At 33.0% G+C, this 16,296-nt stretch overlaps 3 protein-coding genes across 3 annotated transcripts; all 3 read left to right on the top strand.

Moving 5' to 3' along the window:
• The first annotated feature begins 5,376 nt into the window (after nt 1-5,376).
• LOC130508508 (nuclear transcription factor Y subunit C-6) lies at nt 5,377-5,709 on the top strand. Its single transcript, XM_057004058.1, has one exon. The coding sequence runs from the start codon at nt 5,377-5,379 to the stop codon at nt 5,707-5,709; it is 333 nt and encodes a 110-aa protein (XP_056860038.1).
• A 6,439-nt stretch (nt 5,710-12,148) lies between these two features.
• On the top strand, nt 12,149-12,620 carry LOC130502598 (protein transport protein Sec61 subunit gamma-1). Its single transcript, XM_056997342.1, has 2 exons — nt 12,149-12,413; nt 12,499-12,620. The coding sequence occupies exons 1-2, from the start codon at nt 12,320-12,322 to the stop codon at nt 12,612-12,614; spliced, it is 210 nt and encodes a 69-aa protein (XP_056853322.1). The 5' UTR covers nt 12,149-12,319; the 3' UTR covers nt 12,615-12,620.
• A 2,323-nt stretch (nt 12,621-14,943) lies between these two features.
• LOC108840034 (protein transport protein Sec61 subunit gamma-1) lies at nt 14,944-16,082 on the top strand. Its single transcript, XM_056997337.1, has 3 exons — nt 14,944-15,160; nt 15,248-15,363; nt 15,881-16,082. Exons 1-2 carry the CDS (start codon nt 15,067-15,069, stop codon nt 15,361-15,363), a joined length of 210 nt encoding a protein of 69 aa, XP_056853317.1. The 5' UTR covers nt 14,944-15,066; the 3' UTR covers nt 15,881-16,082.
• The last annotated feature ends 214 nt before the right edge of the window (nt 16,083-16,296 follow it).

The following is a 16,296-nucleotide window of genomic DNA, read 5'->3' as shown; positions in this document are numbered from 1 at the left end:
CCCGCATTACCGTGGTCACACATCTCATCATCACATTCATTATTATACATCACTTTCATTCTCGACACAATTGTTTTATCGTTTATCATTAACTAGGTGCTTTTCATTACAACAACACAATCAACAACTAGATCTAAAGTTCACCACATTAATACAAACAACACAATCAAGGTTAGACAATATTAACCCTACACTAATTTCAATGGTATTACAAAACGTGACAATAATTCCCAGCCGGCTCCTCACCTTAGCTTGGTTCGACGGTGTAAATCTGGATCCAGGAGATGAAGGAGAGATGGTCACAATATCAGATTTGTGTTCTTAAATTATGAAAGATGAGATGGGGGTGTTAGGGTTATGATCGGTCACGTCCGATGATTTAGAGGAAGTGGAAGACAGGAACAAAAAAAATCTGTCCGTAAATTTTATCTGAACTTGGATCTGTCTTTTAACTCTGAAATTTTAAACGGATGTGTGCCCAAAAAGATAAGCGCATTTTGGTGATATATGTATCCAAATCAATTTTTCTTAAGACTTTGCATATATCACAACTCGAGATGTTACAGTTTATCCTCTCTCAAAGAATGTAACGTCCTCGTTGCACCCCAGACAGATGTCAAGACACCTCTCGGATCAGAACCGAGATGGCTAACCAGGCTCTGATACCACTTGTAACGCTCCGACCGTCTATGGCTAATGGGCCATCCACGCCCGCTTTATTTGTCTGTGAGCCCCATCCCATTTGACGGTCCGTTAATTTTTTCCAAGGCTCGAAATCATTGTTTACTGATCCTACAATCACTACATGACCTTTTCCCGTGCTTTGGCCTCACTCGCACGGTATCGCGAATCACCTCTCGATAGGTCACCATCATTTCACTGCTCCAGCTCAAGTACGCTTAACTCTGAAGTTCTAAACGGATGTGTGTGTCGGAAAAGATAAGCACCCTTTGCTGACATAGATATTTAAATTAATTCTTTTAAGCTTTTGCATATATCACAACTCGAGATGTTACAATCTGGTTAGAAGCAACAGACTAATTAAAGAAGATGATGGTTAAGGTTACAGGATCGATGGCTTGGGCGCCAGTGATGGTGGTCGGCGGCATGAAAGAGCAGAGATGGGCGGCTAGTTGTGGTGCAAGGCAACTACGTGAGGCTGGCTGGTGGGGCTGTGCTCCGGCAGGACTTCACATGGTCTCTTTCTTCTGTTTCTAACTTAAGAGGCTCCTCTTTTTTTTTTAAGGAACGAAAGGAGAATAAATAGAGTTTCTCCCTTTTGGGCGTACGAGTTTCCATTTGGGCCGGGGTCGGGACATTATAATACTTCAGGTCGGCGCCTTGTAGCTGCTCATCATTCTGAAAAAAATCCCCGGGTAGCTGCCTTTAAACTTAGTCTCAGTTACTTCAAATTTTGGCTCGAGTTATTTCGGTGAAAAGTTCTCATTATACTACATCACATATGGAGAATCTCCAAGTTCTTCGGGTGTCTATCCGCATAGCTTTTCTAACGGTCATGAGCATCCGTTAATCTCTCCTTGAGTAGTTTACTTGCTTTAAGTTTCCTTAATATTTTCCATCTCAAGGTCATGTCTTTCCCTCACTTTGTTCCAATAGTTTTGAACGGTGACATTTCGATGCTCACTGATAACTATTATTGTATGCAAGTTCTAACAGTGGTAGCTACTCTCTCCACTTACCCTTTCAGACCATGTCTTCTATGATTTAGGTTGTCCGTTCTGATTTTCGTCAGTCTAGGGACTTTTGGAAATACCTTCCAAAAGATTTATGTGAACTCTGGTCGATCCAAAACAATATTCACAACCTTAATATTGTATCCATTAATTATTTCTGAGTTGGAGAAGCATTAACGGTGGGATGAAAATGAGATTTTTAATTATTATTATATTATTAAATAGGAAAAGGTAAGAGAAATGAAACAAATGTACGTACAATAGCACCTCTATAAATTAATATTTTATAAATTAATAATTTTTAAATTAATAAATTTTGTCGATCCTAAATTGAGCTGATTCAAATTTGACACAAATAGTTAAAATAATAAGATAATATTTTTTAGAAAATTCTAAATATATGATCCCGTTAAAATTATAAATTAATAATTTATATGTATACATATTTTATATAAGTGAAAACCTATTATTATATTGTTCGTTTTATATTTATAATGGAGTTATCTTTATATTTTTAACACTTAATATATTTTGGATGAGATTCATTAATATTATATCCAAAATCATTTAAATTCTATGCAATATATATTATATACACCATATAATATAATAAAATTAATATAAATGTTAAATTTCAAAAAATAACAATTAATGTTTACACAGTAAATAAATATATCATTGAATAAATATATCTTCAACGAAAAATCTAAATAAAAAAAACTTTTGTAAATTAATATCTCTATAAATTAATAAAATTTCAAAATCCCAACATTATTAATTTATAGAGGTTCTACTGTATCTTAAAACTCAAATTTCCTGAACCCTTTTAAATTTTTAATTGCTTATATGTCCTTTTTCTATTGGTTTTAGTTGCTAGTTTTAATTAAATTATAGTTATCTAATAAAATATAACAAATATGAATACTTTGTAGCTTATATACCAAAGTTCTGTTTCTACCCGTTAATGCTGCTCTGAGGAGTCTGCTCTATCTGTTTTCTAAACAAATGTTTAGAATTGTAAAAGTAGAAGCCAAAAATTTTAAAACAAATATTTCCACCTAAATAATCTATAGATAGAAAAAAATCTTTCAATTGTTAGAAAAGAAAATAAGATCTTTCTTTCTGCGAGAATGGTCCACACTCCTCGAACTTGATTTACACTTACCTTTTAACTTCCAAAATAATAATATCCAAATGGCAATAATATGTCAAAGGACAAACAAAATCCAAAGACTTAAAACAAGGTCTTTGTTGAAAGTATTGTCTTCATCAAACAAAGAAGTAAATAAAACACTGACGACAAAAAATGATTTACTTCTATTTGGATCTTGGAAATGTATGGAAATAATTTGAAATTAAGGATAGAAGTTTTGACCTAGCACATTTGTGGATTTTAGGAAAATACAACTGGCATACAAGTTTTGTACTAATCCTTGACGTGTTATCACTGTACAGTGATGTTTGTTCTATATATAAGATTATCTTGGGATCTCTTACATTCATAACGAATATACATTTGATGATCCGTCATCAAGTAATTTGAAGCTGCTCGTTCTGATTCTCTCCACACAGAGGTAAGCATTACTTTCCAGTACACAACAGCATCTTGTTTATGTATAATTTGCTATCTGGTCTTTTAAATATGCGTTTTGTATCTAGTATTATGCACGGGTGATTTGGCATAAATTATACTCCCTCCGTTCGGTAAATGTTGTCCTTTAAGTGTTTTTTCTTGTATCAATATATTTGACGTTTGCAGAAAACCAAGCAAATTTTGACACAATATGACTTTGTTTACCCTTGCAATCGATAATTATATGAAGTCAATTTTTGCATTAAATCCTGATATGAAAGGTTAATATAGAGATTGCATCATTTTTCTTAATTTATGTGTAAAGAGCCGTGGGACGTCAAATAATAACGAACGGAGGGAGTATGTTTTAGATTATACATATTAGTGAGCTTGATTGTTGAGAAACAAGAGTATTTTTTATTCTTCACAAATTGAAATAATTTTCATTGTCAAACTTTATCTGAATATTGAGCACTCGATCTTGAGTTGTTTGTTATCACTTTTAAGAAGTTTGTTATTAATCTAATACTTCAATATCTGAACATCTAAGATTTAATATATGTTAAGGGAAACATATAGTTGAAAAGAACAATTATACTTGGATCTAACTGCTTAATATTTAACAAACGTTGGGAGCAAAAGTATCTATACAATGATACAAATATTTTTGTACTTTGAGATTTTTGCATTTTCTGCTCAAGAGTTTAGGATCAATTTTTAGCAAAGCTATTCTGGGTCTATGTTTCAGAATTATTCATGAATGGAAACTTATAGTATCTGTGTTTGCAGGGTTTGAGCTAAAAGACCTAAAAAGGATATATTTTGACGAAGAAATGTTGCAATCGGAACGCCTTAGAAACGCAGCTAGAGTACATAAAGAGGCCGCTATGGAGTGCTACAAAGCGGGAAGGTTAGGTAGAGCCAAATATATAGCATACGAAGCTAGTTTTTTCTTTCTCGAGCTTCCTGGTATTCGCCGGCTCAATGCCGTTTGTCAGGTGCTAAACGGGTATGATAAGAAAATCGACGGTAATGTTGACTGGTACGCTGTTTTAGGGGCTTACCCAACCGAGGATGTTCCAACAATCCAGAAACGTTACAGAAAGCTGTTTCTGGACATGACCATGGACGATGGCGAGTCTCTCGATGGCACTTATAAAGCAAACAAAATATTGTCTGACTCCTGGAAATTCTTGTGCAGTAAAAAGAACAAGAAACTCTATGACGAGAGGTGCCTTTACCAGCTCCAATTAAGAGAACAACAGCTCAGGAAATCGTTATTTGTTCCCGTGGTTTTGTCGGCACCTAAACCGAACATGTCTTATGAACCTAAACCGAACATGTCTTATGAACAGATGCTTTACCCTCCTCCTCATGCAGTCAGAGTTAGCGGCGGAGAAACAAAACGAAAGGCGTCATCATCAGCAACTGTCCCTCAAGTTAAGAAGGGAATATACAACATGAGTGAAGATGCTGCAAAAATTAGCTTGGAGATTAAGGCTTTCTTTGAAAAGAAGGAGGCTGTTAATGGCGTGGTGGGAAGTAAGACAAATGTTGCAAGCCATGATGATGAAACAATGAAGAATCTTGGAACGGAAAGTGCTAATGAGGCACAAGTGAAGGATTGGAAGATCAAAGACAAGAAGATGGATTAGATGGTAATGAAGACCAACTCTTTAGAACTCCTGTTTTCTCTCTAAACTTGATTTAATAAACTACAATGAAACTTTGAACCCAAAAAAAAAAACTACAATGAAGCTAAGTTAGTATTGGTATGATACTGATTCAGTGACTATCTCTGCTTGTTATTTTCGTTTTTAAAAGTTGATAGATGTTCCTAGGAACATGATTGTATCTCGAAGCAATGTAATCTTTTCGAATCTTCTATCATTTTGAAACTCATTTCTCCATCAAAGTAGAAGTAGTAATAACATGTGCATTACTTAATTTATCGAGATTACGATATATACTTGAATAGTAATTTTTTATTTAAACAGTAAGAATTTTTACCTGACTTGTATTTAATGTTAATATGATAAGTTGGCAAAACTAGTAACTCCAACTTATAATAGTATTAAGAAAATCATAAAAGCAGGTCCTAGTGTCCATATGATCTCCGCCGAGACTACGATAGTGTTCACTAAGGCTTGCGAGATGTTCATCGTTGATGTAATTATGCACTCATGGCTCCATACCGACTTGAAGAAATGTCATACACTTCAGAAATCGGATATCTCAGCCACAGTGGCTCACACTTTCTGCTTTGACATTTCTCTCGACGTCGTCCCCAGAGTTGAATCTCTCAATGCTGATCCGGCTAACATTTTCTTGCCTCATCCCGAAGATGCCATGCAGTATTTTTATCTACCGGTTATGGATGGAAGTGGAATGTACTCGCCCCAGTTGTGGCCGAGTCCTTGGCCAGCTGTTAATTTGTGGTGACGGAGAGGATGAGGGTGGTAAAAGCAGAATTGAAGTTTATGGGTTTAAGTTTTAGGGTTTGTAACTGGTTTTGTTGTGATTTTTTTTTTGGAGTTTATCTTTTTTTTCATAAACTCAAATCATGCTTTTCATTAAATTTGGACTGAACATACATACTCTTTATGGAGATCTTGAGTAATCATCATTGGAACATATATAATAATGAAACATGAAAAGATGATCATCTGGAATTCTTTGTTTTGCCAATGTGTCTGCAACTTTATTCCCTTCTCGGTTGATCCACTGGAATCTGACATCTTTAAAATTTTCCTCCATTGTATGACCTCTATTTTCCAGTTATATGAATCAAAATGAAGCACTTGATTGTTGATTATATCCATTGCATATTTGCAGTCATCCTTAATTATTATATTCTTATAACCTTGACTCCATTTGTGTTGCATTTCCATTACAATAGCTTGAAACTCACTCTCCAACGCACTCTTAACATGTTTTCTAACACCTCGCAAAGCACCTTTGTATAAACCTTGGTCATCTCGTAGAATCCAACTTGCCTTACTTGTCATTTCTGAATAACAAGTGAGCTATCAAGATTACATTTGATGTACCCTTCTGTTGGTATCTTCCATGTGTTATAATGATGATCAGAATGAATTCCTCGAGTCCTTATATTATCTTGGTGATCATCTTTATTATACCATTCTTTGGATCACTCTTTCCTTGTTGTATTAGGATCCTCCAATTTATATTCTTCTTTTGGAAAATTACTATGTTTCTGCTCTTCCATAATCTCCATAGTATCCCGGTAGGTAGGTCTTGTAGGAAAGCTAAACTTGCTTGTTTAATACATTTCAGACATTCTTCCATTTTTGCTTCAAAAGTAGCATTCAAATTTCCAATGACTGTATTAGAAATACCTGATGATCTCCATACAGCTTTAGCATAGTTGCATTCGAAAAAGATATGAGCCTTAGTCTTCTATGCTTGGATACATCTCTTGCACACTGAGTCTTGCGTAATATGCAGATGTTTTAAGTTACTCCCATCAGCCAGACTTTGTGATAATAATCTCCATTGAATATGCTTTATTTTTGGGGGAAGTTTTGTTTTCCAAATTCTCTGTTTAAGCATATTATCTCCTAGTATTGGTGATATATTTTGACAATACTGGTGGTGAGTTGCTAACCAATACTCTGACTTTACAGAGTACATATGATAAGTGACTATGGTTAGATAGATTAGGATATTTTACAATTAGAGTTTGATAGTTTTCTATTTAATAATTGGTTTTAAGTTTTCCAATTTATGTTAAGGTTTTCTATATTCTAAAAGTTGTATCCCTATATAAGGGTTTTTTATTATTAATAATAGAAAAGAAGCTTCCAAGAATTAACTTAATCTCTAAGAGAGATTAGGTTAAGAGGAAGTAAGCTTTTTGGTTCATATCAATTTGGTATCAGAGCCGAACGATTCGATGGGAGACAAAAATTACTGGAAATCGTTATCTGTGAGTTATAACAGCATGAAAGCACAACTTGGTGAGATAATGGAGATTACAAAGAGCATTCAAGCAACGTTGAAAGAGCTAGAGAGGAAGAAAAAAGAAGAAGCCATGTTAGAGATGGAAACTTTTGCTGCTGTGCATGAGGAAGCACCCGTGCAAACCAACGCAACAGTAGAGAAAGTTCATGAGAAGAATATGGAGGAACCTCGAAAGGATTATGTGACGATCACTCTGAAATCAGACATGCCGTTGAAGGTAATTTCAGAACAAGAAAACCCTAACCATAAGGAAAATAACGACATGGTTGGGAGAGGCATACATGAAGTTATGAAGTTCTACAAAGAAAAGGAGATTAGTATTACTTGTGGGAAGATGCATGAAAGCTGTCATATGCATATGAAGAGTTGGAGCTTGAGGGCAAGCTCCGAGTCGAAGAGGGATGTAATGATAAGTGACTATGGTTAGATAGATTAGGATATTTTACAATTAGAGTTTGATAGTTTTCTATTTAATAATTGATTTTAAGTTTTCCAATTTATGTTAAGGTTTTCTATATTCTAAAAGTTATATCCCTATATAAGGGTTTTTTATTATTAATAATAGAAAAGAAGCTTCCAAGAATTAACTTAATCTCTAAGAGAGATTAGGTTAAGAGGAAGTAAGCTTTTTGGTTCATATCAACATACCATCTTCATTGTAGTGTTATCCTTGTAAGTCCTACTTTGCAGTTGCACATACTTTAATGTTGAGAATTCTATCTACATCTTCTTCTAAAAAAGCTGGAAGTTTAATTTCATCCCACTCTGCTTCTGTGAGTAAAGAAATTACTACCCTTCCCATCATGTCTATCACCTGTAATTCTCCTCGGTGGTCGAGGTGAATGATAAGAAATTCATGGGTCTCTCCAAACATTAATGTGTGTTCCATCCCCTATAATGTATACGTACTCCTTTTAATAGTTCCATCCTATAAAGAATACATTTCCATGCATATGAGGATTTCTTTTTTTAAACCGCAGCAAGTAGAAATATCTTGCTCGTAATACTCTAGCCATTAAGCATTCATGGTTTTGCAGGATTCTCTATACATGTAATCCTAATAGTGTTTGATTAAAGGTTTCCAAATCTTTGAGCCCCAACCCTCTTTCTCTTTTAGGTAAACTTAGTCTCTTCCAACTAAACCCGTGAAATCTGTTTTTCTCCTAAGCTCCACCAAACCTTAGCAAGCACACAATTTATCTTCTCACAAATCTCTTTTGTTAGATGAAACACGTTCATTGAGTATACATGCATTGCAAGAGCCACCACTTTCAGTAAAAACCTCTTCCCCTCCCCCCCCATACAACAAGTTTCTTTGATGCCAACTTTGAGTTATCCTTTTCACCTTATACCTGAACATTTCACTTTTTAATCCAAATTTCTCAAGTAAACCCAGGGGCGGACGCATGTGCTTGATGGGTGTGGCACTTGTCCCACACTCATTTTTATTTTTGCTCAAGTAACTCAACACAAATTTATATAAAACCCTTAATCTATATATTTGTTTTAGTAAGTGGCCCATACAAAATATTTTTCAGGATCCGAACAGGGGCGGATGTACAGTGTAAACAACAGAGGCACATGCCCCGACTACTTTTAAAAACTTATTCAGTTAATTTAATCATCTTTCGTAGTTCAGTTGCTAAAAGTAAACAATCTATTCACTTTTTCCTTTCATCATACTTATTTCACCCTCTTTTTCCTTTCATCATACTTATTTCATTTTCTATCTTTCTTTACGTCCTTCAATTACATTTTCATCTTTAGATTTCTTTGTTCAATTAATATTTAAATAGTAAACAATCTATTCACTTTTTACTAAAACTTTAGAATTTAGTTCTTTCCGATATAAGGAAAATTATATAGTATAAAATGACATATATATTATATATACGACTTTTCTATATATTTAAAAAATATTTTTTTACAGTGTGTTATTATGATTAATATTATTAGTAAAAAAGTAAATTAAAGTATATGACAATATAATATTATGAGTCTAATAAAATTTATAGTTTATATTTACATTTTATAATAATTCTGTTTAAAATATATTATTTATTATCTTCTCTATTAAAAGAGAAGTGCCATTTTTAAAGCAAATACCATTTTTATATACTACAAAATAGTCGTACTAGGTCTATATATTCAGTTACATTTTCTGATTATTTATATTAGATTACTTAATATATAAAATTTCAAAAAATAAAAGGTTATTAATAAAAAATCTGTTTTAACTGTAATTTAGTTTTTGTAATAACAAAATATAATGAGAAAAAAATCTAACAAAATCGTTTTTTTTAATTAAATATTTTTTAATTAATTCACTGATTAGTTTCGTAATTAGTAGTATGATATTATTATGAATTAATTTTAATTAACATTTTATTATAAACAAAATAATAAAATTATATGCTAATTTTATAAATATAGTCTATATTATATTAAAATAGAAGTAATAAATGAATTAAATATTAAAATTATATTAAATTGTTAAACCGATATATTTTGAAATAAATAATCAGATGTAGAATAATAAATAAAATATCATTCGACTAAAACATCATTTACCTTTTAAAATGATTAAAATTCATAAATTATGTAATTAGTTTTACAAAAAATAAAATTGTTAACATATGTTAAATTTTTATATTTATAAATATATATTATCTATTTATTTATTTTTTAAATGACAGAAATATATTATCTAAAAATAATATATAAATTGTATATTTATAAATAAGGTTACCCGCACGGATTTTCGGGTCAAAATATAGTTTATTTTAATTGTAAATCTGTACTCCTATCTAATAATTTATCTAGATCCATCACTGGGTAGACTAGGACTGGGCAAATTAACCGAACCCGAAAATCCGAACCGAATCCGATCCAATAAAAACGAATCTGAACCGATCCGAATCCGACATAAATACCGAATGGATCTTGTTTTATGGTATTTTGGGTTATGAGTATTATCCGAACCGAACCCGAATTTAAATGGATATCCGATAGAATCTGAAACATCCAAAACCCCAAAAAAATCTTGTATCAAACATGATTTCAATTCCTGATATGTATCTAAAATACACTTAGATATATGAAACATCTAAATTATTATCTATTACATAAAGGTCGGTGGTTTTATAACATGGAAATTTATGGTTGAAGATTGCGGTTAAAGTTTGAAGTTTTTATATTTTGGTTTTGTGTTCATTTAGGCATGGGCATAAAATCCGAAATCCGAAATCCGAACCGAACCCGAACCGAAAAACCCGACCCGTTATTCGATCCGAAATGTAAAAATACCCGAACGGGTCTTGTAGGGTGGTATAAAAAATATCCAAACCCGAAGTGTTATTAACCGAACCCGAACGGGTAACCCGAAAAGGCCGAAACTAATAGTTAATATAAATATTTTGAAATATATATATATAAGTATTTCAGTTATTAAATTTAATATTCGTGGTAATATGATATATAATAATAATAAATTTTAACAATATTAAAAATATTTTAAGTACACAATTAGTTATAAATAAGTAATTTATAATTTATTCATTAGAATAACAAGTCTACTCTCTATAATATAATGTATGTTGTTACAAATAATGTTTGTTTTCATGCTTGATTTAACATTTTATTGTTATTTTAGCAATTTTAGGTGTGATAAATTAATTTTTATTAATTTAATTGTTTTTCTTTTTTTACTTTGGTTATATCCGAACCGAACCGATATAACCCGAACCCGAATGATATATGGTTACTTTATGGGTTTTAGAACGCAATATATTTTTTAACCGAACCCGAAGTGTTATTATCCGAACCCGATCCGTACTAATAAAATTTTACTATGGAACCTAGGAGCGTAAACCCGAAAACCCGAAAATCCGAAAAACCCGACCCGAATGCCAACGCATACCCGAACGCCCAGGTTTATGTTCATTGAACAATGCTTCTTATTTCATGAGAAATTGGTTTTCGTTTCATTTATTTGGTTTTATTTCTATCGATAGATATGTTTACTTTTTCGTTTGATTTTGAATGATCAAGGTTGATGTTCCTTTTTGATTTTTGAATCAATCTTACTTATGTTTTGCTTACAAAATTTATACAAATAAAATATTAAAAAAAAAACTGATTTTACTTATGTCTTGAAGATTGAAATTTGAAAAGTTTGTGGTTGAAAGTTGAAGATGGTGCTTACAGTTGAAGCTTGAAGTTTTATTTAAGTTTTTAGTTTTCGATTTCATTGAATAATATGTTTCTCATTTGGTTTTGGTTTTGGCTTTAACTTTCTTTGAATTCTCTCATTTGTTTTGTTTTATTTATATCAATAAATATGTTTGGTTTTCGTTTTAAATTTGCGGCGTTTTATAGTTGTTTTTTTTGGTCAGTTACAAAATTAATGCTTTTACTTACTACTTGTATTGCAAGTTACGATTTATTTAGATTTGTATTGGTTACATTTAGTATAAATGATATACTCAAAAACTGAAAGTCCGTTTGAACCCTAAACCCGATAGTATTTCGGGTTATACCAATACCAAAATAATTTACCAACCCCGACCCGAACCGAAGAGCACCCGAACCGGTCCCGAACCGAAGTTTTAAATTATCCGAATGAGGTTAGTTTTCGGTAACCATAAAAACCCGAACCCGATTAAAATAGAACCGATACCCGAATAGTACCCCGGTTGCCCAGCCCTAGGGTAGACCAAGGTATTTGTAAATGTTGTTTAACAAATCGAAATAAAAGATTTTTCCTCATTTGTTCCCATTTTCTAAAAAGAAAAGAGATAAAAGCTAAGCTCTAATAGACCTTGGGCCACAAATAATATAAGCCCAATAGTGGGTCCTAGAATGATGGCGAGCCAATACTAAATCTGTAAGGTAAGCTGACGTGGCAATTACGTCCACCTGTTATCCTGCCTCGCCTTGTGATTGGTCATCAGAAACTCTGTGACGTTTCTTTCATCGCTTCCTCCGAAGAAAGCACAACAAAAATAAATAAAAAAAAGAGCTGTGAGATTGAGATTTGAGATCATCGAAAGCAAAGCAAAGCAAAGCCATGGACGCTATTGATTCCGTCGTCGATCCTCTCAGAGACTTCGCTAAGGATAGCATTCGTCTCGTTAAGCGTTGTCACAAACCAGATCGCAAAGGTACCATACCTTGCTTCTTCATGATATCTTGCTCGATTTGTGTATTTGGCTTTCGATGGTTTTGATTTTGCGTTGTTTCTTGCAGAATTCACGAAAGTTGCTGTTCGTACAGCGATTGGGTTCGTTGTGATGGGATTCGTGGGCTTCTTTGTGAAGCTCATCTTTATTCCAATCAACAACATTATCGTCGGTGCCACTTAGGTATGTTGCATCATGATGATTTTCCTATTGATCACAATAGTTAATTTGATTGGATCACAGCATTACTTATTGTTTGTGTTACATTGTCAATAACAAGTAATTGATCGAATTAGCATGAGATTATGAATGTGAGAAACATACTTGTAAAGCAGACTTTGATGTTGGGTCTTTCTTGTTTTAGGCCTTAGCAGAGTACATTCTTTGTAACTATTTCAGTTGCTACTCCTGTGGTTCAGTCAATACTTATTTTTGGTTTCTGTTATTGTGTTCTGATTTTGGTTTGGAGAAGAGAGCTTTCATATGGTGTTTGTAAATTAGATAGAACCCCTAGTTTTATGGTATTTTGGGTTATGGGTATTATCCGAACCGAACCCGAATTTAAATGGATATCCGATAGAATCTGAAACATCCAAAACCCCAAAAAAATCTTGTATCAAACATGATTTCAATTCCTGATATGTATCTAAAATACACTTAGATATATGAAACATCTAAATTATTATCTATTACATAAAGGTCGGTGGTTTTATAACATGGAAATTTATGGTTGAAGATTGCGGTTAAAGTTTGAAGTTTTTATATTTTGGTTTTGTGTTCATTTAGGCATGGGCATAAAATCCGAAATCCGAAATCCGAACCGAACCCGAACCGAAAAACCCGACCCGTTATTCGATCCGAAATGTAAAAATACCCGAACGGGTCTTGTAGGGTGGTATAAAAAATATCCAAACCCGAAGTGTTATTAACCGAACCCGAACGGGTAACCCGAAAAGGCCGAAACTAATAGTTAATATAAATATTTTGAAATATATATATATAAGTATTTCAGTTATTAAATTTAATATTCGTGGTAATATGATATATAATAATAATAAATTTTAACAATATTAAAAATATTTTAAGTACACAATTAGTTATAAATAAGTAATTTATAATTTATTCATTAGAATAACAAGTCTACTCTCTATAATATAATGTATGTTGTTACAAATAATGTTTGTTTTCATGCTTGATTTAACATTTTATTGTTATTTTAGCAATTTTAGGTGTGATAAATTAATTTTTATTAATTTAATTGTTTTTCTTTTTTTACTTTGGTTATATCCGAACCGAACCGATATAACCCGAACCCGAATGATATATGGTTACTTTATGGGTTTTAGAACGCAATATATTTTTTAACCGAACCCGAAGTGTTATTATCCGAACCCGATCCGTACTAATAAAATTTTACTATGGAACCTAGGAGCGTAAACCCGAAAACCCGAAAATCCGAAAAACCCGACCCGAATGCCAACGCATACCCGAACGCCCAGGTTTATGTTCATTGAACAATGCTTCTTATTTCATGAGAAATTGGTTTTCGTTTCATTTATTTGGTTTTATTTCTATCGATAGATATGTTTACTTTTTCGTTTGATTTTGAATGATCAAGGTTGATGTTCCTTTTTGATTTTTGAATCAATCTTACTTATGTTTTGCTTACAAAATTTATACAAATAAAATATTAAAAAAAAAACTGATTTTACTTATGTCTTGAAGATTGAAATTTGAAAAGTTTGTGGTTGAAAGTTGAAGATGGTGCTTACAGTTGAAGCTTGAAGTTTTATTTAAGTTTTTAGTTTTCGATTTCATTGAATAATATGTTTCTCATTTGGTTTTGGTTTTGGCTTTAACTTTCTTTGAATTCTCTCATTTGTTTTGTTTTATTTATATCAATAAATATGTTTGGTTTTCGTTTTAAATTTGCGGCGTTTTATAGTTGTTTTTTTTGGTCAGTTACAAAATTAATGCTTTTACTTACTACTTGTATTGCAAGTTACGATTTATTTAGATTTGTATTGGTTACATTTAGTATAAATGATATACTCAAAAACTGAAAGTCCGTTTGAACCCTAAACCCGATAGTATTTCGGGTTATACCAATACCAAAATAATTTACCAACCCCGACCCGAACCGAAGAGCACCCGAACCGGTCCCGAACCGAAGTTTTAAATTATCCGAATGAGGTTAGTTTTCGGTAACCATAAAAACCCGAACCCGATTAAAATAGAACCGATACCCGAATAGTACCCCGGTTGCCCAGCCCTAGGGTAGACCAAGGTATTTGTAAATGTTGTTTAACAAATCGAAATAAAAGATTTTTCCTCATTTGTTCCCATTTTCTAAAAAGAAAAGAGATAAAAGCTAAGCTCTAATAGACCTTGGGCCACAAATAATATAAGCCCAATAGTGGGCCCTAGAATGATGGCGAGCCAATACTAAATCTGTAAGGTAAGCTGACGTGGCAATTACGTCCACCTGTTATCCTGCCTCGCCTTGTGATTGGTCATCAGAAACTCTGTGACGTTTCTTTCATCGCTTCCTCCGAAGAAAGCACAACAAAAATAAATAAAAAAAGAGCTGTGAGATTGAAATTTGAGATCATCGAAAGCAAAGCAAAGCAAAGCCATGGACGCTATTGATTCCGTCGTCGATCCTCTCAGAGACTTCGCTAAGGATAGCATTCGTCTCGTCAAGCGTTGTCACAAACCAGATCGCAAAGGTATACCATACCTTGATTCTTCATGATATCTTGCTCGATTTGTGTATTTGGCTTTCGATGGTTTTGATTTTGCGTTGTTTCTTGCAGAATTCACGAAAGTTGCTGTTCGTACAGCGATTGGGTTCGTTGTGATGGGATTCGTGGGCTTCTTTGTGAAGCTCATCTTTATTCCAATCAACAACATAATCGTCGGTGCCACTTAGGTATGTTGCATCATGATGATTTTCCTATTGATCACAATAGTTAAGTTGATTGGATCACAGCATTAGTTTTGTTTTGTGTTTCATTGTCCTATCATACTTGTCTTGTGTTGATTTATTACATTTGATTGATCAAATTAGCATGAGATTATGAATGTGAGAAACCTACTTGTATAGCAGACTTTGATGTTGGGTCTTTTTTTTGTTTTAGGCCTTAGCAGAGTACATTCTTTGTAATTATTTCTTGTTTCATACATAGCAGAAAATTTTCAATCCATACTTATTTTTGGTTTCTGTTATTGTGTTCTGATTTTTGGTTTGGAGAAGAAAGCTTTTATATGGTGTTTGTAAATTCAGTATCTAAGTCTGAAGCACTTCAAATAAGCGATTTGTAAATTAGATAGAAGCCCTAGTTGTTTGGTTGCATTCATAAGGTACAAGTCGAGAATCTGGTAAAAGTAGAGATTTGTGTTGAGAATCTGGTTTTACGTCTAAGTCTCTCTGTTTGGTATGTTTTCAGGGAGGAAAGGACAGAATGGGAGAAAGGCAAAAAAACTAGTTTTGAGAAATGACGACTAGAGCATTGCTGTTTTCAACAATTCGCACGTTATGTTTATGTGTAATCGGATTTCATTTGTTTCTATCGTTTTTTTTCCTTTAATTTTGTTCACGACTGAAAAAAATTGGACTCATCTTGAATGCAGATCAAACTAATCTAGAAAGAGTTATTCTTGAGTTCACCCCCTAGGGTTCATCAACCAATAGAAATTTGTTATCTTAGATGGAGCATCTTTTAAAAAAGGAATTTAGAAACTTGTGCCCGAAGATTTCATTGAAACGCCACTGTAATAGTGTCCAATATACAATCAAACAGGTTCGATGGATACAAATAAAAAGTTATTGCCAGCTCGAGTTCTTACTTTGGTTCGACCAAAA

Source organism: Raphanus sativus, chromosome 2 (genome assembly GCF_000801105.2).
Source record: "Raphanus sativus cultivar WK10039 chromosome 2, ASM80110v3, whole genome shotgun sequence".
NCBI classification, from domain to species: Eukaryota; Viridiplantae; Streptophyta; class Magnoliopsida; order Brassicales; family Brassicaceae; genus Raphanus; species Raphanus sativus.
This window is presented reverse-complemented; position numbering and strand designations above follow the sequence as displayed.

Excerpts from the sequence above, each read along its gene's own strand:
- LOC108840034 (XM_056997337.1), top strand. The coding sequence starts at position 15,067 with ATGGACGCTATTGATTCCGTCGTCGATCCTCTCAGAGACTTCGCTAAG. Across the intron at positions 15,161-15,247 it reads TCACAAACCAGATCGCAAAG|AATTCACGAAAGTTGCTGTT; the intron begins GTATACCATACC and ends TGTTTCTTGCAG.
- LOC130502598 (XM_056997342.1), top strand. The coding sequence starts at position 12,320 with ATGGACGCTATTGATTCCGTCGTCGATCCTCTCAGAGACTTCGCTAAG. Across the intron at positions 12,414-12,498 it reads TCACAAACCAGATCGCAAAG|AATTCACGAAAGTTGCTGTT; the intron begins GTACCATACCTT and ends TGTTTCTTGCAG.
- LOC130508508 (XM_057004058.1), top strand. The coding sequence starts at position 5,377 with ATGATCTCCGCCGAGACTACGATAGTGTTCACTAAGGCTTGCGAGATG.